The sequence below is a fragment of the Oncorhynchus clarkii genome, chromosome 25, assembly GCF_045791955.1.
Source record: "Oncorhynchus clarkii lewisi isolate Uvic-CL-2024 chromosome 25, UVic_Ocla_1.0, whole genome shotgun sequence".
Classification (NCBI taxonomy): Eukaryota; Metazoa; Chordata; class Actinopteri; order Salmoniformes; family Salmonidae; genus Oncorhynchus; species Oncorhynchus clarkii.
This window is the reverse complement of record NC_092171.1, coordinates 16786333-16810536: the sequence shown is the minus strand read 5'-3', so window position 1 is coordinate 16810536 and position 24204 is coordinate 16786333. Positions and strand designations below refer to the sequence as shown.

Genomic DNA, 24204 nt, shown 5'->3' with positions numbered 1-24204 from the left:
TTATAAGATCTGTTCGGCTTGGATGCATATTTTTATGTGGTTGAAATACTATCAGATTTTATGATGCTGAAAAAGATGGCACCTTTACAGATGATCCTAACCACTCATTCATTCTCTCAAGATGCTGAAAGAAAGAAATATTTCTCCACTCCTGTTCCTGAGTCAAAATGTACATTTTTTTGTGTGTAATTTTATGTTAAGAAATGGTTAATTCTGCGGGAGCCTAATGTAATATCAACTATCTGAGAGGTTTTAGTCCTAGAGTCAGTGTCCATATTTCAGTTAGGCTACTACTCCATTTAACCCATCTGAACAATAGTTCCCTTGACGTGCCATTTTAAAGTCTCTGTCTTGTGACTGTCTAATTTCTATAGCACCTCACAATCACACATAACAGAAGTGCTATTATCATCTCTAACCACTTCACCAAATCTTTCCCAACATTAGACTACTGTCCTGGCTCTCGCTTCTATTTATTTTCAACCCTCTATTTTGCAGCTTTTCTCCAACGTTGTCCTTTTTGCCTCAGTGGATCGACGTTAACTTTTTCTGCCCAAGTTCTCAAATGCATTTGACAATTTGTGTGTGTTTTGTGAAACAGAAAGAAGGAGATGTCGGACCCCAAGTGTTCAACAGCCATCTCTTCACTGCATCTGCACATTGTCAAATGTAGCTACTGCTTAGATTAACGGATGTCACTCATCCCTAAATTACAGTAATTTGCATGGAGAGAAACACAGGGCTCACTGCAGATGGATGAAAGGGGCTGAGACTTTTCACTAAAGGATACCCACTTTACTGGCCTGTTGGCCTTTCACTGCAACTCAAAGCATCTCTCTGTGATGATTTCTTATGAGAAACATTTACACTCTTGAGCTCCTCTCCAGCTATCCTCTTGATTCTTTCACAGAACATCCATGGGAAAGTCCCCTCATTTCTGATTAGACAATCATGTGATATGAACTTGTATATTTGGGGCGGCAGGGTAGCCTAGTGGTTAGTGTTGGACTAGTAACCGGAAGGTTGCAAGTTCAAACCCCCGAGCTGACAAAGTACAAATCTGTACCCACTGTTCCTAGGCCGTCATTGAAAATAAGAATTTGTTCTTAACTGACTTGCCTAGTTAAATAAATTCCCTGCTTGGGAAGAGCCGATCATGAGCAGTAATTGTCTGTGGTGTTAGTTCAGTGATGGTCCCTGTCTGGGTGGGTGGGGATGAGATGTTTACCCATATTCCTCCATTGGAGGTTCCAGTGGTTGAATGCTGACGTTCCTCCAGGAAATTGGAGTGATTAACGGTTCATTTCTGACCAGTGTGAGGGGCGCCTGGCAGCCTGCATCTGCCTACAATCATTTAGTGTGCCTATAGCCAAACCAGGGCCTTAATTACAGTACACCACTTCTCATTCCAGATCCTCAATACGTTATAACGGAGTGCTGACCATTTTATGATCATTTTGAGACCCATATTCGAGGCTTAAAGGCTCCTGGACATTTTGCTATTAGGGATGGATGTCAGTCCAGGGACATCTTGCCAAGTGATTTTGGAGACTTATGTGTTGGTTTCATGTCTCAAGCACACATTCTATCTGAAGAATTGAGATTTGGCTGATGTGCTTTCATGTAACTTGGCTGGAGTCCCCAATCCTAGCCGCCAAACGGTTAGAGTGAACTCCTTTGCTGCCTCCAAACCATCATCACATACGATAAAGCCCAAGGGTTGGGAGAGATTCTAGTGCATGCTTCCCGAATCATAGCTGATATGGCGACGAGTGTCAAAAAAAATCCTCAGCTGGAGTGAACCCAACACAGTGGGTCCCCAGGAGTGAGGTTGTGAAACCTGCCTTAGAGGAAAGAAGTTTGACAGGAAGGAGAGGGGGGTGAGCTCATTGTATTGGTGTTGTTGAGAGAAAGCCAAAGAGAAACCATAACAGAGCGAGAAAAAGTGAGCTAGTTTTGGAGATGGATGCTGTCAGTTCTCTGGTATTGTGCTGAAGTATACGTGGGTGTGCATGTGTATATGTTTGTTTAGTGTCTGTGGGTGTGTTTGTGTGGCTTCGGGTGGGGCACTGAATTATGACTACATGTTCAGGAATGAAGAGGGCGGTGCCAGTTCTTTGCAGAGGCAGTGAAGTTTGGTTGAGAGGCGGGATAGGAGGGGGTTGAGTGGGCTGGGCTCTGAGCTTCCTCACACCCTATCATTGAGAGAAGGGCATGATCAAATGTGTTGAAGTAAATTGAAACCAATGGTGCAATGCTTGTGTGCAATTGCTGTAGCAATTGGAATAGACAATGGTGAAGTATTTATACAAAGGTTTTTCTTCAATGAGTGGAATTGCTAGTATTGTGTTACATTAATATGGTGGGGTTTGTCTAATTGACTCCTTCTCTTTTCTCCATCTCCTTTTCTCTCTCTTAGGGAGTAAGTCCAGTGTGAGGTGGGATGTCTAGCCGTGAATCTGTGGGGGACCTGATCCCCCAGGACCTGGCGGAGGTATTTGCCCATGAGAGGCTCACCAAAGGGGGCCGAAGGAAGAAACGTCGGGGCTCCCTGGGCCGGGCATTCGGCTGGCTCAAAGGGAAGAAGAAGAAGGACGTCAATGCCAATGGACAGAGCCAGGACTTTAATCCAGGCCGGCCGATGACGGGCAAGACCTTCACACAGGGCCACAGCCATGGTAAGATCAACCAGGGAACCCAAGAGATTATTGCCATGTAAATCCTCACTCTCCACTTTGATTGCTAAACAATGTTAAACATAGTCACTGTGTGCTGTCTCTCTCTCAACAGTATTTGAGGATGTGGCTATAAATGTATTTTCTTTATTGGTATCATTTAAAGTAGGCTAGGTGGCTATATTCTACTATAGTCTAGTCTCTAGAAAGTGCACATCCCACAGTGGAGTTTGGTGTTCAGAAACAGTTGAATTTCCTGGTCTTGCGCTCCAAGGCGTGTTTGCTCTCTGGAGGACTGTTTGAACAGTCTCTGACTCACCAGCTGCCCTTTGACCTCCCCCAGCCATTGAATGCCGTGAACAAACCTCCATCGGTCCTGTTCTGTGTTACCCAACCACCCTCCAGCACTGTGTTCAGGTTACACACAGGTCGCGATTCCATACTGTAAAACAAGGAAGTAGACTCCCAGAGTGGATGAAATATGGCACGCACACACAGGTGAAAACATACAAAAATGTACACATTAAAACATGCATAAACTTACACACGTTTAGACAATAAATGTATGTTTAAACATACAGAAACGTACCCCCTTTAAGACATAACAAACTAATACACAATACCTGCAGCTGGCTCAGGCATAGTCTTATTCAGCAATGCATGTTGGAGCTTGTGCATGTACATTTAAATGACAGTCCTTCAATGTTTTCTCTAGTGTACTGTATCCTGTGGTATTGCCATGTTTTTAAGTGATGTTTCACTTTCAAATTCCGCTATAGGTAATGTTTTGAAAATCACACCTACAATCCAAATGATGCAAGCAGCACCACACAAGTTCTAGTGCCGTTTCAGCTAATTGCTCCATAGACTAGAGTGAACCCACCCCTCCCTGCAGTCACACAGCTGGAAACGCAGAGCTGCTAGTTGAAGTGGAAAGATGTTTGTGGATTTCCAGTGGGCCCTACTACCACACTGACTCTCACAATCAAAACATACTCACGCATGAACATAAATACACACACGGGTACGCACACTAGTAGTGGGGATCGATAATTACATATCACAGTATTTTTGGCTGAAACATTGATATTTGACTCCAGTTAGGCTATCGATTTGTAAAAGTATTTATTTTTGTTGCTACTGTAGGTAGCGTTAGCTAGCGCCATTCGGCTGTTCCTGCGCCTAAACTCATTTTTTTTTCCATTTTTCTTTTTAAATAGTGAGCTTTTTTTTATTTCACTGATTTATCAAAACTTGCTTTGTCTTGTCTCTGTAGCAGACATACACGCGCATGTTTGGAACGTCAAATCGAAATATAATCGCAGTATTGAATAGTAATACAAATAGAATCATGAGCCCTAGCGCGTACACACACACACTTAGATGGTGAATATTTTCCCGATTTATTTACAAATGTTCCATCACTAGAATAAATCACTTTTCTCCCGGGTAACCAGGTATTTCCCGCCAAAACCGGAGGTGTCATTCAAAAACATTATTATAAAGCATATAAATGCCTGGATTTGATTAGATCTTTGATTAGCGTGATCAAATTCTAGCCTGATGAGCCATATATTAAATACGTTTTATGAGCCCTACATTAACGGCATGTAATGAGCACAAGCCCAGATAATTGTGCCGTTATCCAATACATATACAGTATGATATAGGCTACAGCACATTTTACGCTTGAGAGAAACACAAAAGCCATTCGATGTAACTACCTATATGCTCTCTTGGGAAATAAATGAAACTAGCTCCAGTTGGCTAATATTTTTGAGTGTGAACTGTATCACTGTACTGTATGGACTGGAATTACGAGCATGATAAAGTATTCTGGTGCAGCACATGTGTATAGGCTAGCGAATTTGATTGGAATTTTGATATCTAATATGGCCTATTTGTATTATAGTAAGGTGACGCATATTTACCTTTTCATAATGTTCCCCCTAATGTTATTAGCCTACGTCCCCTTTCTCTCTCTTGTTGCGTCACTCGCTTTCAACAGTTACATTAAAAAAAAATAATCGTTGTCCTTATCTTAATCATTCTAATGGCATACTTGAATAAAATAGGACTACAATTCGATGCAGAAGGCTTTCACTTCTCTTAACAAAGATTGAATGGTTATGGGTATGAATAAATAACTACTATAGCCTTCCGCCATCGCCCGCGTTCGCTCTTCTTTCAAACTATTGGCTTCTGTGTTTAACATTCAGCAAATAAGAGCTTGCGTCCCTATTCGAATAGTCTATTGGCATAAGAAATGCTAAAATAAAAATGTCCAGCAAGCTATTGTCTAGTTTTTTCTGCATTTGGACTCCCAAGAGTTAATGAGCGTTTTTTAACGGTGCTACAGGTACTTGCGTATTGAGCAAGAGACAGATGCTGTAATTTAGACGCTTATTATGCGTAACTCATCATAATTGGCCAAATATAAGGCTAATACTGCATTGAATTTATTACCTGAAAGAGGTAGCGCTATTTATATCCTAGCCTATCTCTCAATCTAGAACAGTATTATTTATTTTGGATGCTATTTGAATGGAGTTGATGGAGAGGGAGTGACTGCGAGAGTGCTCGCGCGCACACGGTTTTTAAAGCAACGATATTTGAGTGATAGGCTGTTTTAAAACTCTGCAGCTGCAATTACAAATAAAATAATCTTTACAATTAAAAAACAAGGTCATCCTGAAAGCCAGATGGAGATTGGTAAATAAGACGCGCATTCTGTCTTTACATTACTCTAGCATAGGCAATGCTGCAGCAAATGTTAGCCTACCTGTCACAATAAAAAACAAGTTGCGAGATGAGGTCTACATGCATTGTGAACTGCGCTCCATACTGAGATGGGCTGTCTGTCCCCACCCTGAGCGTTGATTCATCATGCAGAGGCAGTAGAGAAGACAGATTTAGACATCGCATATACATTTAACAGTTCCATTTCACGCCCTGCTGTTCACATAAATAATTTATTATAATTTACCGGTTTCTCGCAGTTATTTATCCCGGGAAAATCCTGGTATATCTCGGTAACCGGGTTCCTGCCATTAAACCCTAGTGCCTAATCATCATGTTAGTGGTGGGCTGTTTAAGAGCTCTGTGAGAGAATGTAAACTGAGAGGGAGAGAAGGGATTTCTCCCCTGCCAAGGTCAGCACAGGATATGTCCCCACATTGTGCACAGCAGGGCACAGGCCTCTCATGGAAGGTTTTCCTCAGGTTTCCCCCTCAAATCTCTTTAACCCAGTTCGGAGCAAGTTTAGTGCTCTCATTTGTGTGCTACCAACAGGTGGGGCTACGAAATGGACTTCTGCCATCCAGTGGTGTACAGCTATAATTCCTGGAAATGTTACCTAATGTTTACCTATCTGTTGAAGGAGATTGAGAAGGGAAATTTCAAATTTGACCTGACATGTTGTGTGGCCTGAGCAGGGGCACTGTTTCAAACAGTGGGATATTGCTGTTGTGCTACCTGTCTGAGTGGATTACTCACAGATGCAGCAATAATGAAGAGGTAGGCCTCAGGTAAAGCGTCCCTTCAGGTAACAGATGCTATCATAATGACAAAGTCTTCCTTTTTCTATGTAATTTATAGTCCAGCTGTTATTACGCAAGTGAGCCCTCAGCGATGAACATGTGGCATGTTCTGTGTTTGCCCTGGCAAGTAACTCCAAAAGGCAGCTTGCTTTTACCAACAACGTGGCTTGCTCAAATAAGAAGGCAACTAACACTTTACAAGATAGCAACTAGAAGTATTGTGCCAGGCATCAGATACTGAAATGCTCCTGGAAAAGCTCGCAGTATCCCCACAGAAGGTTAAATTCCTCCAGATAAGCCATATAAAAATAAATGGCAGCTTTTATTCTGGACGTGATTCAGTCATACCAAAGAGGATGGGGCCTATTGCCTGGCCTGGGCTTGGCATGCACCCAGTTAATTAAAATCCCAGCCAGAACAGTTACATTAAGTAGAAACAAGTGGTTCTGTTTCTTATTTTGACCCAGCCCTCCCTCACATAGATCTCACCCTCCTATGAATTAGATGAAATAAGTTTCCATCAGAGATCAAAACGTGTCTGGCTGGGCATTGTGTGTTGTTGTTGTATCCAAGCAATGTTACTGTTATAAATGTCAGTCTAACAGACAGCTGATGTGTGTCCTGAAACAATATACTCAATGGAATGGGGAATGAGAGGGGATCTACAGTGGTTTGTTTAGCGTTGTTAGGATGTCATGGGCATATGGCCTCTTGTTCAGAACTTTTGGTGAGAAATTGATGTGTTTTGTAAATCTTTCTTCCAGTTCAACTCCCTTAAAATAGTATGTTCACCCCACCTTTCTTCTTGGTGGGAATGTATTGGTAAACATGGACCAAAGAGTTTGACCCAGACATCATGTTTGAGTACATTGTAGCTAGCAGAGATAAGTGTGCTCCTGGACCCTACATTTTAATGTGGGGTAACCCACTGGCCCAGTAAATGTGTTGACACAGCCTCCTGTGATGACCTGGACAATGCCTCACATGGTCCTGGGACACACAATCCCATAGGCTGACCCTTTGTGTGTTTGCTGTACATGCGTGATTTATCTGTAGGCACTGCACACATCACCTGCATGGGCCTCAGTGCTTCTACCGTGTGTTATTTGCCTGCATTGCTTTGGGCCCAGTTGATCCTGTAAGCCACCTAGTAAAGCCAGGCTGTTAGCGGGCCTAATGCTGCTGTTGTCGCTCATATCTTGTGCTCGCTACAGCTGAACTTTTTCAACAGGTTCACACTAAGCTGACTGATAAGGGTATAAGGAGAGGGGGAGTGATGCCAGAGTGATATGATTCTATTGTTCACCTGGCACCTGTAGGTCACCTGGATTCTTGATCTGTAGACGTTCTACTCTCACCCGGAGATTCCATGCATTCCTCGGCTCTAGACACACAACTCCTCTGAGCCCAGAGAATGGTAGCTCTTTGTACGGGTTTGTCAAAAGTTATCACAGCGATTTTTGTCTTTCTAGTCCTTCTAAAGTTTGCACGATTTTGCCACACCTGGGCAGTGTCCTGCAATATTGTAGTCATACAGAAGTACAGGAGGAGTGCCGTACAGTATTTCAGCATGCCTTTCAATGTTATCTTACACACAGTTGATTAGCTGACTTTATACACTGAGTTTGGCATGACATACAGTTTCATAATGTGACGGTGTGTATGCATGGGTGTGGGTGACTGTACAGCATGAAGAAACCTCTGAGCCTTGGATGAGCACATAAAGGCTGGGGAGAGCAGGAGAACCGGTTTTAGAGCCTGGATACTGTTTCTCTTTCCTCAGCTTATGGTGGGAAACACACCACCCTCCTCTGCATTGTTACATTGCCCCTGGCAGCTGCAGGAGTTTAACAGAACTTGCTGTGGTGTATGTGCTTGTCTTTCCTGCTTCGGTCTTATGAGAAGGCAAGGACCTCTGCCTTACCACTGTGTGTGTGAAATACCTGAAAGTAACCCCAGTCTGTCTGAAAGCAGTCACCGTGACACTTCCCAACGTCACCTCTCCAAGGTCAGGTACAGGGGAAATGTATGCCTTGGCTCTTAATGACAGGGGCTGAAACACTCCTTTGGACATTGAGCTGGAGATGTCCATTTATTTTATGTGCAACAGCTCAAGCACAGGCTGTCGCTTGTAGGATTTTGCTTCCTGCCTAGTGATTAACAATACAGATGAATGGGAAGAAGTTGTATGACAGCATGTAATAACATTTTCAATTAGAATAATTGGGAATATTAATCAGCACATCCTGATTTTTATTTATTTATATAAAGTGCCAGCATGCATGTCCTCTAGTCCTATCTATATGTTGGATTCCATCACTCATTTCACTCATTGTAAAAGTCTAATGCTTAGTCTAATCATTACCTGGTCAAGCCTCATGGCGTTCAGCAACCGTTTCATAGCATTTATTGTAATGTAAATTACTCCCACCCTCCAGACTATTGTCATGGCAGGAAAACAATTTGAAACTCTGCCAGCCCACAAAAGATGATGTTGATGATGAATGCATGACAGAAGTTGAGTGATAAATGGGTATTGTATCTTTTTGGATGACAGTATCTTTATACACAACTTCATGGCATGCTAGATGAATGGAACAATGCAGCTTTTGATCATGCCAGTCCCGCTTTGACAAAATGGTAGCTTAAAGTCAAGGTGGTTAAACTGGTAATAGTTTTCCCCTCCCAGAACGTCATGTTCTTTTCATGCCCTCTCAAAGACTGAGGTAGTGATAAGCAGCATGTACATGTGCACACAGAGCGAGACCTGCCCAGTGGAATCCACCTAGCACACCCACTGTGCTTATGCTGCTACGCCCATGGTACCGTACTGAGCTTGCTGCCTTCTGCAGGCGTTGTGCATGGTGGAGCAGTGGTCTCAAATCAGTTTTTGCTGGTCTTATATGCTCCCAGACTAGAGCTCCACACCAACATCCAAAAGAACAGGTAATATACTGTACGTAATAACATCCATAGACCTTCAATACAGAAACAATTGTTTTTTTTTTAAATATAGCTAATATGAAGAGTTCTCCAAAAGCCAGACGTTCTTTACAGAACAGCTTGCCATAGGCTTCCATGATTTCTAGATATCCTAACACTTGTCTTTGAGGGAATAGTGTCTACTGCCTGAAATTCTCCCTGCTGGTCTAGTAATGTAGATTTTAAGCTCCTAATGTAGTGTGACCTGCCTGTCAGTAGGGGCCTACCAGAGCTGTGCCTCCTGCTGTGCAGGTCTGACTCTGCATGTTTCAGTCTCTTTCATTCTCCATTCTTTTTAATGGGATTTTATCCAGAGCTTATCACTAGCTAAACCCTTGCTGTGGTGCTGCCTGTCAGGAAAGTGGGATACAGAAGGTTCTGTCACTCCTGACCTTTTTAAGTGTTTTTAATTAGAGAACCACAGGGAAGTACTCTGTACACATGACTTCTGACCTTAATTGGTGTAATTACTGTGATTATTACATGTTTACTGTGCTTGGCTGCTAATTCTGTGTGTGTACGTGCGCTGTTTACACACGTTTGAGTAAAGTTTAATGTGTATGCTGTGCATGCGTGTGTACAGACATGTTTAAACTTGAGGGATCGTTCTGATCTGTAGTGTCTGAATGTGAAATGGACTGGAACGAGGCAGGATTTGTAAGTACACTATACAATGCATTCGGAAAGTATTCAGACCCCTTCCCCTTTTACAAATTTTGTTACTTTACAGCCTTAATTTAAAATTTATGAGGAAACAAAATATTTTATCCATCTAGGCTACCCTGGGGCGGCAGGGTAGCCTAGTGGTTAGAGCGTTGGACTAGTAAACGGAAGGTTGCAAGTTCAAACCCCCGAGCTGACAAGGTCGTTCTGCCCCTGAACAGGCAGTTAACCCACTGTTCTTAGGCCGTCATTGAAAATAAGAATTTGTTCTTAACTGACTTGCCTAGTTAAATAAAGGTCAAATAAATAAATACAATAAAAAATACCCACAATACCCCATAATGACAAAGCGAAAACAGGTTTTTAGATATTTTATAAAATATACCTTATTTACATGACTATTCAGACTCCGTGCATCCTGTTTCCATTGATCATCCATGTCTACAACTTGATTGGAGTCCACCTGTGGTAAATTCAATTGATTGGACATGATTTGGAAAGACACACCTATCTATATAAGGTCCCACAGTTGACAGTGCATGTCAGAGGATAAACCAAGCCATGAGGTTGAAGGAATTGTCCGTAGAGCTCCGAGACAGGATTGTGTCGAGGCACAGATCTGGAGAAGGGTAATAAAACATTTCTGCAGCATTGATGGTACCCAAGAACACAGTGGGCTCCGTCAGTCTTAAATGGAAGAAGTTTAGAACTACCAAGACTCCTCCTAGAGCTGGCTGCCCGGCCAAACTGAGCAATCAGGGGAGAAGGGCCTTGGTCAGGAAGGTGACCAAAAACCCGATGGTCACTCTGACAGAGCTCCAGAGTTCCTATGTAGAGGTTAACGATCCTTCCAGAAGGACAACCATCTCTGCAGCACTCCACAAATCATACCTTTATGGTAGAGTGGCCAGACATATGCCACTCTTCAGTAAAAGACGCATTACAGCCCGCTTGGAGTTTGCCTAAAGGCACCAAAATACTTTTATACCATGAGAAATAGGATTCTCTGAACTGATGAAACCAATATTGAACTCTTTTGCCTGAATGCCAAGCATCACACCTGGAGGAAACTTGGCACCGTCCCTACTGTGAAGCATGGTGGTGGCAGCATCATGCTGTGGTGATGTTTTTCAGCGGCAGGAACTGGGAGACTAGTCAGGATCGAGGGAAAGATGAACGGAGCAAAGTACAGAGATCCTTGAAGAAAATCTGCTCCAGAGCGCTCAGGACCTCAGACTGGGGCGAAGGTTCACCTTCCAACAGGACAACGACCCTTAGCACACAGCCAAGACAACGCAGGAGTGTCCTTAACTGGCCCAGCCAGAGCCCTGACTTGAACATCTCCGGAGAGACCTGAAAATTGCTGTGCAGCGACTCTCCCCATACAACCTGACAGAGCTTGAGTGGATCTGCAGAGAAGAATGGGAGAAACGCCCCAAATACAGGTGTGCCAAGCTTGTAGTGTCATACCCAAGAAGACTCGAGGTTGTAACCTATTTTTGCTTTGTCATTATGGGTTATTGCGAGTAATGGTAAAAACAACTTAATCAATTTTATAATAAGGCTGTAACAAAAATGTGGAAAAAGTTGAGTGGTCTGAATACTTTCCGAATGCACATATCCTCAGTGTTGTCATATTTGTGGCTGATTGGGGGTGTGGCTTTCAGTTAGTTATTTTTGGCCACCCATCCATTGAGTGAATTTCATTCCAGTTCATCTGAATGTCATTCCAGTGCACTGCTTGCTCTGAGGGTGTTTAGATAAAAATAGAAATGTCATTTTCTTGTTGCTTAATCTGATTGTGTGGGACTGGCTCCCTAGTTGGTTGGCCCGGGCACTACTTGGCTGAAGAAGTGTTTTAACAGTTTGGGGTTGTGAGGTGGGGGTTTGTTACTACGCCGATAAATGACAATATCCATCTGGACCTTTGCCACTTAGGACATTTGTGTGACTGAACCATCTCAAGGAGAACTGGAGTACCCCTGCTATAGTCCTACAACATATACATGGCTCCTAGCCTCCCACGCATAAACCCACTTTCTGTCCCTGACACTAAAACTGAAACTTAATAATATAAAAACGAAATTGATCAAAACATTTCTAACTGAAACCGAATAAAAACGAGTAAATCAAGTCTGAAAATGAAGTGAAACTTTTTTTTTAAAGAATAAAAACTAATAGAAAATCAACTATAATAACATTGGTGTGCTCACTAAATGAAGTCTGTCTATTTTTTATTGAACCCTTAATTAACTAGGCAAGTCAGTTAAGAACAAATTCTTATTTTCAATGATGGCCTAGGAACGGTGGGTTAACTACCTTGTTCAGGAGCAGAACAACCTTGTCCCCTTGCTCGGGGATTCGATCTCGCAACCTTTCGGTTACTAGTCCAACGCTCTAACCAATAGGCTACCTGCCGCCCCATGTTATTAATATGAACGTAATTATAATAGGCTCAAATAAGTACAGATGACATGCCCCCCCCCCCCCCCCCCCCCCCCCACACACTATTGACTATCTCTGACTGTTGTATTCATCTTTAAATCTTTCATCTTTAAATCTATTTGTCATTTTGGCTGCACCTACATTTCCTATTTTCTCCTCCTGTACCTGTCGTCCCTACCTTCAAAGGTCTCACCTCTCTCTTATCTATGAATGACAATGTCATGTTAAATAAAAAAAAGCCATTGATGGCCCACGTGAGTCATACTTCGTAAGAAGGTACCATTCATCCTGGTGAGATACCTGTAGCACTGATGTAAAGAGTTATCGCTACTGAGCATGACAATAACATGGCAATGTTTGCTTACTGCATCAGGAAGTAAATATACCACTTTCCCAGGTGCAGATTGAGGTTTGTGCATCACAGTAGAACACATTTTCAGACATACCCCTCGTGCGAATAAGGAATGTCAATTGTAGATTTGCTAAAGGGATGTGAAGTAATAAGATACTAGCCTCTCCACAACATTTGTAGTAAATCACAGGGAATGATGTATTCAGTTGATTATTTTAGTCCAGTGAGAGCCCATTGACTGTGTTGGTAGATAAAAGGAATTGGGGAACATGATTTCATTGTGTAACATTATTATATTGTGTAAGACATAAGTGTTAAGAACATTCTCTCCCAACAGGATCTATCTTGTTTGAATACTGAAACCTTCATACTGTCTAGCTCCTTTACTCCACCTTGTGGGGAATGTGTGTGGTGAGAATCGGACTTCACAAGGAACTTGTTCTTCAAGGATTCCTATAGATCTCTTCTGTCAGTTAAACCACATTAGTTGTCAGAAATGGCACAGTGGCTAGTCAGTATGATTAAATGGTTGCTTCAAGCAGATGAGAGCTTAGACTGTCTAACCACTATTTCCCTTTGTGTGTTTGAGCGATTGTGTCTGATCCCACTAGCATGGTCAGTGTCATAACAACGCTCTGACCAATCCAGGGTCAGCATGTCCACAAACAGAGAGCCGTGGGGATCAGTCGCTCAGGGACATAAGGAAGGGGGTGCTTATTCGAGGGATGGGTAGAATTAGGTTCCTGGGATTAGTGAGTTTGCGTTGTCTATTGATGGAACCACTAGATCTGGGTGGTAATAACAAAAACAAGGGAGATATCTTCTATCTGGATCCACTGAATTATTTTGTCTGTATCGGATGATGATCTACCCTAAAACAAAATTAAACTCTGGAAAAAAAAACTCACTGGGATAGTTTTGAACTCCTGTTTACTTTCGAAGGATAAGATCTGTTTTTATACATTTTTGGGGTTTATATTACCATGGTATCTCAGAAGCTATGGTGGTGCTTTTGACTCGGAATGTTTACTGTCTGGCAGTGCCTTCGCTTTTCAACAGGAAAGGTGAGTTACAGTATAGGCTAAAGCAATGGACTAAGTCCTGGATATTCTCAGACAGTTTTCATTTATGATACATACCTTGAATTCCCTTCTTGAAGTTTTATGGCCAAGCAAGTGTTGGCCATAAAACCTTTTCTAGGTCATTTCTAGGGGATAAGGGAAGGGTGGTTAACTGGTTCAATTGATATGAGTAAGACTGTAAAGGGGACTAGTTCATACCTGTAGTCATGAAATGTGTTAACTGTTAGCTATTGGTGTGATAGAGGCATTGCAAGCTCTAATGGACCATTCTATTTAGTCTCTTCTGATGTTATTTTGTTGAATGTCTATCACTGAGAGCTTGTATTTCCTTACTTTGCTGGGATACTGTCACTGTTTCTGCAAAACACTTAATTCATCAATCATTCTGACTGAATTGACAGTTTGTGTGAACTTGTTGTTATTATTAGGAGGATATGGTAAATGTGGTCAACGGTATATTTCCAGAGAAATAAAGAGATGGTGATGGTTATAGCAGTGATCATTGAGAGCACATGGTAGAACGGACTAATTCCAGCATGGTCCTCCTAGCCCAACAGAGCATGTACAGGACGTGGCTACATTTTAAAGCAGCTTTGTTTAACTAAAGATGATGGCTTAGCACGCGGCCACAGCTGCCCTGCACTTAACATTATCTCGCTGATCCTAGATGCCAGGACTAGAGGTCGCCCAATTTAATTGGAATGGCCGATTTATTTAGGGCCGATTTCAAGTTTTCATAACAATCGGAAATCTGTATTTTTGGACAGCGATTTGGCCGATGTTTGATTTTTTTTTTTTACACCTTTATTTAATTAGGCTAGTCAGTTAAGAACACATTCTTATTTTCAATGACGGCCTAGGAACGGTGGGTTAACTGCCTTGTTCAGGGGCAAAACGACAGATTTTTACCTTGTCAGCTCGGGGATTCAATCTTGCAACCTTACAGTTAACTAGTCCAACGCTCTAACCACCTGATTACATTGCACTCCACGAGGAGCCTGCCTGTTACGCGAATGCAGTAAGAAGCCAAGGTAAGTTGCTAGCTAGCATTAAACTTATCGTATAAAAAACAATCAATCAATCATAATCACTAGTTTATCTAGCGTGTCCTGCGTTGCATATAATCGATGCGGTGCGCATTCGCGAAAAAGGACTGTCTTTGCTCCAACGTGTACCTAACCATAAACATCAATGCCTTTCTTAAAATCAATACACAACTATATATTTTTAAACCTGCATATTTAGTTAATATTGCCTGCTAGCATGAATTTCTTTGTCACTTCTCTTGCAACAGAGTCAGGGTATATGCAGCAGTTTGGGCCGCCTGGCTCGTTGCGAACTATGTGAAGACTATTTCTTCCTAACAAAGACAGCCAACTTCGCCAAACGGGGGATGATTTAACAAAAGCGCATTTGCGAAAAAAGCACAATCGTTGGACGACTGTACCTAACCATAAACACCAATGCCTTTCTTAAAATCAATACACAGAAGTATATATTTTTAAACCTGCATATTTAGGTTAGCAGGCAATATTAACCAGGTGAAATTGTGTCACTTCTCTTGCGTTCATTGCACGTAGAGTCAGGGTATATGCAACGGTTTGGTCCGCCTGGCTCGTTGCGAACTAATTTGCCAGAATTTTACATAATTATGACATAACATTGAAGGTTGTGCAATGTAACAGAAATATTTAGACTTATGGATGCCACCCGTTAGATAAAATACGTAACGGTTCCGTATTTCACTGAAAGAATAAATGTCTTGTTCTCGAGATGATAGTTTCCGGATTCTACCATATTAATTGACCCAAGGCTCGTATTTCTGTGTGTTATGTTATAATTAAGTCTATGATTTGATAGAGCAGTCTGACTGAGCGATGGTAGGCACCAGCAGGCTCGTAAGCATTCATTCAAACAGCAATTTTGTGCGTTTTGCCAGCAGCTCTTCACAATGCTTCAAGCATTGCGCTGTTTATCACTTCAAGTCTATCAACTCCCGAGATTAGGCTGGTGTAACCGATGTGAAATGGCTAGCTAGTTAGCGGGGTGCGCGCTAATAGCGTTTCAAACGTCACTCGCTCTGAGACTTGGAGTAGTTGTTCCCCTTGCTCTGCATGGGTAACGATGCTTCGAGGGTGGCTGTTGTCGATGTGTTCCTGGTTCGAGCCCAAGTAGGCGCGAGGAGAGGGACGAAAACTATACTGTTACACTGGCAATACTAAAGTGCCTATAAGAACATCCAATAGTCAAAGGTATATGAAATACAAATGGTATTTGGACTAGAGAGAAATAGTCCTATAATTCCTATAATAACTACAACCTAAAACTTCTTACCTGGGAATATTGAAGACTCATGTTAAAAGGAACCACCAGTTTTCATATGTTCTCATGTTCTTATCAAGGAACTTAAACGTTAGCTTTCTTACATGGCACATATTGCACTTTTACTTTCTTCTCCAACACTTTGTTTTTGCATTATTTAAACCAAATTGAACATGTTTCATTTATTTGAGGCTTAATTGATTTTATTGATGTATTATATTAAGTTAAAATAAGTGTTCATTCATTATTGTTGTAATTTTCTTTATTACAAATAAAATAAAAAAATCGTCTGATTAATCGGTATCGGCTTTTTTTGGTCCTCCAATAATCGGTATCAGCGTTGAAAAATCATAATCAGTCGACCTCTAGTCAGGACTGCTGTTCTGGAATGGGTACTACTACTGTTCTCATGATAACCCTATGACACTGCTTCTCTGAATTATATGAGAGTAGGAATGTTTGGAATATACTGGCTGATTATCTCAATGAAGCCTGCTGGGACTTGTGGCTAATGTAGTTGATGAATACCATTTAAATGTTGAGGACAATTACCCATTATTTTGGGTTGTTGCATTGTCTTTATTGCACATAGCAGCCATTGTATAGTGAGTTAAATAAAGATTGTTTTGGAACAGGATTGATAAGTAGAGACATCTGTTCACATTCAACCTTTGTGGATATAATTAATATCCAATCATTTTGATACAATGTTGTTTTGTCATTGATATTGTGCATTTATTTACACACGCTGTAATGAAAATGCATGCATAGACATACACAGTATGTATGTATATCCACTCACATTCTCTCTCCTCCCAGCAGTCCCAAAGCATGAGGATGGGACTCGCGTCCCTCCACACTTCCAGGAGAATGTGTTCATTGAAGGCAGCCGGCCTAAGTACCTGGAGGACCTGCACACTGAGGCCCTAGAGGGACTCAAACTGCAGCAGCAGGAAGGTACTAAACACCCTGAAAATCCCTCCAAATACTGACGCTAACTCCATCACCTACCCCTGATTAGATTAACTAATTAAGTAAATTTAATGTGGCCGCTCTTTTTGAAAAATGTTTACCTTAATTTCAGAAACCAATAATTGGGTGGATTACCAGGATGACCAAAGCGTCACAGTAAGTTTCCCATTCTACATTTTAATCACGGTGCTACATCAAATCACTAAACATTATCCTGTTACAAGTTCACACCAAACCTGCTATAATTAAGCGTATACTAATGGTTTACTGTTGAACTTTCTGGGATTCCTATAGTCGACAGTGACCCGGCTGCCAGACGACACTGAGAGTGACAGTGAGAGGAGAGGCTATCTGTCAGACAGCACCATACCAGACACAGCGTCACAGGTCTCAACACGCTCCACTGTCTCCACACGGTCCTCACGGTCAGGACTGACCCGCCAAGGTAACCTGACATGACCATAGCCAGAGAATGATTCATACTGGAACCACTGTAACACCTTGTCCAACCAGTGATTGTTTGATTGTATGGAGTGAAAGTGCCTGTTGTTGGTAATTTTGACCTAATATTTCTCTCCTGCTTTTTGTTTCCTTCCCCAGCATCAACCTTCAGGCCCCTGAAGCCAGAGAAGGCCAAGGCCAGGAGGAGACACAGGAGAACCACAGTTATGGGGATACCACATCACGTCCAGAGGGAACTGGGTATGCTACTCATTATTTATGCTTTAAGTGGATTGAAATGTGTCAGTATAGGCCATTGTGAAGATGCCTGTGGATAATTGCACCCTTAACACAAGCACGTACTTTTCTATTGGCTTGTGTAGCTGTATATGAACCTATCCTGATTTGTTCTGTTCCTCACTTAAGGGTTGGACAGAGCCTCATGGGCAGGTCGTCAGGTTATAGATGAGGGTGGGCTCCCTAACGGTGAGAGTCTGGACTTCTCCACCATCGATGGACCTCACCTGGCTGGTTCCCACGAGGGGGTGAGGAAGTACCTTCAGTCCGTAGAAGGCCTGCAACCTGTCTGTGAGGACCAGATCCAGAAGGTCCCCTCCCGGGCCGGACACATGGACGACCTGGCTCTCCTTCAGCACATGGGCCCCCAGCTGTCCAACCTGAATCGGCCCAAGTCCCTGGCTGTCCCCTGGATGACCACAACCTCTAGCCTGCTTCAGCTGCACCCCAGCCCCGTCATGTCCATGTCCCCCCAGGCCACCTACATGTCTAAGATCATCCCAAACGCTGTGCTGCTACCCTCCGTAGACGTGGTGGAGATCACCCGGAACCGTAGTCGGAGCAGCGTTCGTACTGTCAGTAAGAGCAGCCTGCTGCTGGCCAGCCCTGCCTCCTCCCGCGCCTCCTCCCGCGCCTCCTCCCACGCCTCTACCATGTCCTCCGCCTCCCGCTACAACCCACCACACTTCTCTGACAGCTCTGGATGGAGCCACTCTGAGTCCTCTGAGACCCTGGTGTCTGACTCTTCCACAATCTCCTCCAACAGCACCACCAGACAGGGGGGCTCACAGGGGGGGGATGGGGAGGGTTCATCCAGGGAGAAGACCCTGGACAGCAAGAGTATCCACTCCTCTGTCAGTAAGGCCTCCAGGACCTCCGCCACCAACGGCAAAGGGAAAGCCAGAGGGGATGATGGCAAACAGGAGGGGCCCTTCGCCCGGAGCATGTCTGTGATGAAGTCCAAGAGGGCACCGACCCCACCCAGCCGCTCCTACTCCCTACACAAGGACAACATGAAGAAGCACTCGCGAGACCTGATTAACAACATGGTTACTGCCCCTCCCCAAAGCAGCCCATTCCACGGAGGGGAGGTTAAGGCTTTCAGTGCTGGGGAAAGTAACAACAGTAGCCCTGGCTACACAGCAGACACCAGCTCTCTGGATGAGTCTTCAGGCTCTGTGACAGCCAGCCCCTTCAACATCCCACAGCAGGCAGCCAGGGAGAAGGTGAGGAACGATCAGCCAGGCTCCACAGGCTCCTCTCCCCAGAAACAGACCCCCCAGGAAAATGGCCTGAAGAATGTCTCTCCCTCCAGCGGCTACTCCAGCCACGGTGGCACGCCCACCCTCCTTTCCAAACAGACCCTTAACCCATCTCCAGGGAAAAAAAGAGGCATCCGAGCAATCATCTTCCCAATGGCACCATCGCCGGCAGTTTCAGCCCCATCACTTGTCATTCAGCCTCAGGCCTCTGAAAGCAGCAAGACGCCTGAGCCAGTCGACACTGTAACTCCCTCACCTTCAGTCATGTCACTCAGAGAGCCGTTCAACATCCCGCCCCCACCCAAGGTGTCTGCCCCCTCTCCTCCTCCCCCGGAGGTATGGGCACACAACAAGCGCACCTTTGAACTGCTACTAGGTCCCCCGGCCCCCAACAACACGGATACGGTGGTGCGAAAGAACCCAAAGGATCGACGACAGCAGAGGCAGTCGCCTTCCACATCAAGAGAGGGTTATGTTAAGAACGTGTCACCTGAGAGGAGAGATGAGGCAGCACCAGAGCAGGAGGCAGGAGGTGTGCTGGAGGGGGTCACTGAGCCTCGAGCTAAAGAGCAGACAGGTCCAGCAGACCAGGAAAGGGTACGGTCTTCCATTGTGGAGACTAGTAATCCAGCAGCACATACGTTTGAGTCAGGAAAAGGTCAGGAGAGTGAAGTAGCACAGAAGGTTGAAGAGAGGGCCCAAGGAAGTCAGTTGGGAGTTAAAGAGAAGGTGCAGGAAAGTCAGTTGGTGGTTGAAGAGAAGGTGCAGGGAAGTCAGTTGGTGGTTGAAGAGAAGGTGCAGGGAAGTCAGTTGGTGGTTGAAGAGAAGGTGCAGGGAAGTCAGTTGGTGGTTGAACCAGAGAGGGTCAATGTAAATCAGTTGATAGGTAAACTAGAGAAGGTCCAGACAAGTAATTTGGTAAATGGAAAATCAGTGAATGCCGCAGTAGCTCCAGTAAAGGGCCTAGGAAAAGTAAAGACAGAAACACAGACTACTACTCCTGCTGCAGCCAAAAAGACTGAATTCCAACCTAAAATGGATACGTCTATGGTAAGCCCTGCTTTAGCACACATCTCCCCATCTCCGTCCCCTCCCCCAGCACACTATCCTCCTCTTCCCCCTTCCAAACAGACCCCACCTGTGGCCCCCTCAGACTCTATGCCTGCTCCAGAGCCACCACTAGTCTCCACCACTGGGGAATCCTCCTGGCCCCCTCCGCCTTCTCCCATGGACTTGGCCACCCTTGGCAATGAGCTTGACCTGCCCATTCCCCCACCACCAAGGGTAGTTATGACAGAACTTGTGCCCCCTGTTTCATCTATACTACAGGGAATCCCACCTCCACCCCAGGGTATCCCACCTCCACCTCCCCAAGAAGCCCCACCTCCACCAAAAGCTAAATTTGGTCCTCCCTCCTACATCCCTCCACCTCCCCAAAGTATTCCACCCCCACCTCCACTGGAAAACATACAGCAGCACAGTCCAGTGACCACAGAGGGACAGAACCAAGACAAGTCCCTCAGCAAGAGCGCTTTCTCTCCCACTCCCCCAGAGGAGAGCTCCACTCCCGTGGTCACCCCCACCATTCTGCAGACGGTCAAGCTGAGGTCTGTCAATAATGGTGACCAGGATCAGGAAAAGGACCAGGGACAGGACTGGACAGGGGTCACTTTGAGGACCAAAAAACCCAGTAACGGTGAGGCTCCCCAGAAGCCTATTCGAAGGTCTCTGTTCATGACATCTCCCCCTCCCACTGTCACATCCCCAACTACGACTGTTATCTCACAATCTCCCATAGCCCAACCCCCAGAGGCAGCCCCAGCCACAGAGGCAACCCCACAGGCAGACCCAGAGCCTGCCACATTCCCAGAGGCAACCTCAGCCCCAGAGGTAGCCACAGCCTCAGCTCCAGAGGGAGCCACAACCCCAGAAACAACCCCAGAGGCAGCTGCAGAAACGCCCCCAGCCACAGTCCCAGCTGAGGCCCTAGAGGTAGCTGAAGCCCCAGCCAAGCCCCAGCCCAGCATACTTAATTTACCCTTAAAGTCATCCACTGTCACCTCTCCTACGAGGAAGTCACCTCCTGCCTCAGCCACCACCCCCTCCATGAGAATGCAGGAGGCCATCCGCTTGAGGACAGCATCCAGAAGTAAAGAGGGGCCTCCCTCTCGTCTCAGTCTGCACTCTCCAACAAGTCTCAAGTCTCCCTCCTCCACCGCCAGTTTCATCTTTGCCAAGAGTACAAAGAAGATTGTCATAGAGACCCCCTCATCCCCTGAGGCCCAGGCCAATCTCACAAAGAACCTGATAGCTGAGCTTTCATCTATGTCCAATCCAGCCAAGTCCATAGAAACACAGGTGGTGGTCAAGGTGCCTCCACCTGTGTCAAGGAAACCCAAGCCTAAGGTCAAAGAGACAGAGCCCAGTGTGGAGACTGAGCATGTGCAAACTGCGGGTCAGGAAGCATAGCCAGCAGACAGCATTGAGGGTAAGGGATCTGTGATTGTGACACAACCATACTTGCCTAATTTGTTACAGCTATTGTCCATTTGCACTGCTTGTTGATCTGATCTGACTGATCTTTCTCTCCTGTCAAAGGTGCCCCAGAGGCTCCAAGCGGGACAGCAGTGCCACCATTATCCTCCATATGAGCAACACTGCCACTAAGCAAGGATTAATCATTCACAAAGACAGACTTTTATCTGTACATTGAGAAGACACCACATATCAAGCGCAATATGCAAGAGGGAGAGAGGTGGATAAAAAAAAAGAAGTGAGTGGATGACGCAATCAGAGCCTTCTGAAGACAGGGCAACTGGACATAACTACATGTAACCCTCTCACATAAGAGCTCTGAGTTTGAAATCCTTTGAGTGCATGTTAAAATGGTGTTGGCCTTTAATTTTTCTAATACTCTTGTTGTATTTTGGAGCATTTTTCTTTGGCAGAGGGACTTCTTACTGGTCTGATTTAATAATGGAGAGTCAGTCACAGTGCATGCTGGTCTAGGTTGCCCTCTAGTGTCAACTATGGAATGTCACAGCTACTGCTGTTGGGTACTGCAAACACTTGTCTGGATTATATACCACAATGTTGAATTTTTGATATATTCATATCGTTATAAGATAATGCACAATTAGAATGTGTTGAGTTCTTATTTCATCCATGTTTGTTGTAATAAAATAATTGACCTAAATTATTTGTCCTGTAGACACCTTCCCATTAGATTTTGTGGGAAATATGATGTTATTTTATGTTTTCTATGTCAATATGTGGCAATCTTTCCTGATGTCGTCATTTCCTTTTCTCCTTAGCTACTAAAATGCTATAATCAGAGCTGGGTGATACCACTAGTTCTAGAATGAGGATGAGAATCATATTCATGATGAGAATCCCAATTTTCATGGTCATGTTTTTTTTTTCTTTTGTTGGTATGAATGTACAGACTTTTACAGGAATCTCACCCTGCGTGTAAATCAAATCTCACAGGTTTCATCTGAAGCACAGTTTATGAATTTAACTGGTCATTTAAAAAGACTATTGTGGCAAATCTTTGTCTTGCTTTTAGTTATATCCTGCACATTTTGATACATTTCCTTTCAACCAGATGGGAGCTATATTATACATTGCATTTATGTTACTAATTTGTACAGAATTTGGGATATTTCTCAACAAGGAAACATCTGCTTTGAAAGTACATATTATTCAGTGATTTCAATGATTGTAGAAAAGTAATCTGACAAATGATTATGTATAGTTTCATTTATTTCAAGGTAACAGAATAAATGTATATCTTCACAATGAATTCATTTAGCCATTTCATTATTTCTACCTTGTTTCTGAAACCTTTTTGAGAAATCTTCCATCAATGTTTTGTGAGTCAATTAGGTTTCTACCTTTTTGTGTCTTATCAGGATGTCTTGAAACCTCCCATGTTCACACACGTCTGGGTTTTCAGTATCCATCTTAGACACATTTGTATGTTGAATTACAGTCCAAACTAAGACTATATAAAATAGATTTTGACTGTATACAGTGAGCTCCAAAAGTTTTGCAACAGTGACATTTTTGTTTTGGCTCTGTACTCCAGCACTTTGGTTTTGAAATGATACCATGACTATTTACAGACTGTCAGCTTTAATTTGAGGGTATTGAAATCCATATCGGGTGAACCATTTAGGATTTACAGCACTTTTTGTAGATAGTTCCCCCCATTTTAGGGGACCAAATGTGGATGCTACCATGATTTACAGATAATCCTGAATGAATAATGAGTGAGAAAGTTAGAGGCATAAATATCATAAACCCCCCCAAAAAATGCTAACCTCCCTTGTTATTGTAATGAGAGGCTAGCATGTCTTGGGGGTATGATATTTGTGCATCTGACTTTCTCAATCATTATTCAAGATTCGTTCAGGACTATCCGTAATTATGGTAGCATCCACATTAATGTAGAAGTGTTTAGAAACATTCTATTCTTATTTACAATAAAAGTGACTCCAAAATGACAGTACATTATTTACCATTTCTATTGGGCACAAAATGATCTGAAACACAAACAAAAGAAACAGCAAATGCATCCAAGTTTGTAGAGTCACAAGCTTGACGTAATCATTGCGTGCTAGGAATATGGGACCAAATATTACATTTGACTCTTTTAATACACAATGTGCCTTCAGAAAGTATTCACACCCCTTGACTTTTTCCAAGTTTTGTTGTGTTATAGCCTCAATTTAAAATGGATTATTGGATTTTGTCACTGGCCTACACACAATACCCTATAATGTCAAAGTGGAATTATGTTTTTTGAAATGTTAAATTAATAAAAATGAAAAGCTGAAATGTCTTGAATCAATAAGTATTCAATGCCTTTGTTATGGCAAGCCTAAATAAGTTCAGGAGTGAAAATGTGCTTACAAAGTCACAGTAGGTTTCATGGACTCCCTCTGTGTGATATAATAGTGTTTATCGTGATTTTTTTTATGACTACCTCATCTCTGTAACCCAGACATACAATTATCTGTAAGATCCCCCAGTCGAGCAGTGAACTTCAAACACAGATTCAACTACAAAGACAAAGGTTTCCCAATGTCTCACAAAGAAGGGCAGCTATTGGTAGATGGGTAAACATTTTAAAAATCAGACATTGTATATCCCTTTGAGCATGGTGAA

The 24204-nt window shown here is 43.5% G+C and overlaps 1 protein-coding gene across 3 annotated transcripts in view; it reads left to right on the top strand.

Moving 5' to 3' along the window:
* The window catches only part of LOC139383719 (NHS-like protein 3), a 39123-nt gene extending 15256 nt beyond the window's left edge, over nt 1-23867 (top strand). The window contains exons 1-8 of one of the 3 annotated variants that reach the window (XM_071128274.1): nt 2173-2295; nt 2420-2678; nt 16880-17017; nt 17145-17188; nt 17327-17477; nt 17633-17734; nt 17900-21520; nt 21631-22837. In XM_071128274.1, the coding sequence (XP_070984375.1) occupies nt 2444-2678; nt 16880-17017; nt 17145-17188; nt 17327-17477; nt 17633-17734; nt 17900-21501 (4272 nt within the window). In that variant the 5' untranslated portion in view covers nt 2173-2295; nt 2420-2443 and the 3' untranslated portion in view covers nt 21502-21520; nt 21631-22837. Of the gene's footprint in view, nt 1-2172; nt 2296-2419; nt 2679-16879; nt 17018-17144; nt 17189-17326; nt 17478-17632; nt 17735-17899; nt 21521-21630 lie in introns of those variants that run through there. The other 2 variants (XM_071128275.1, XM_071128276.1) reach the window with 2 other exon arrangements.
* The last annotated feature ends 337 nt before the right edge of the window (nt 23868-24204 follow it).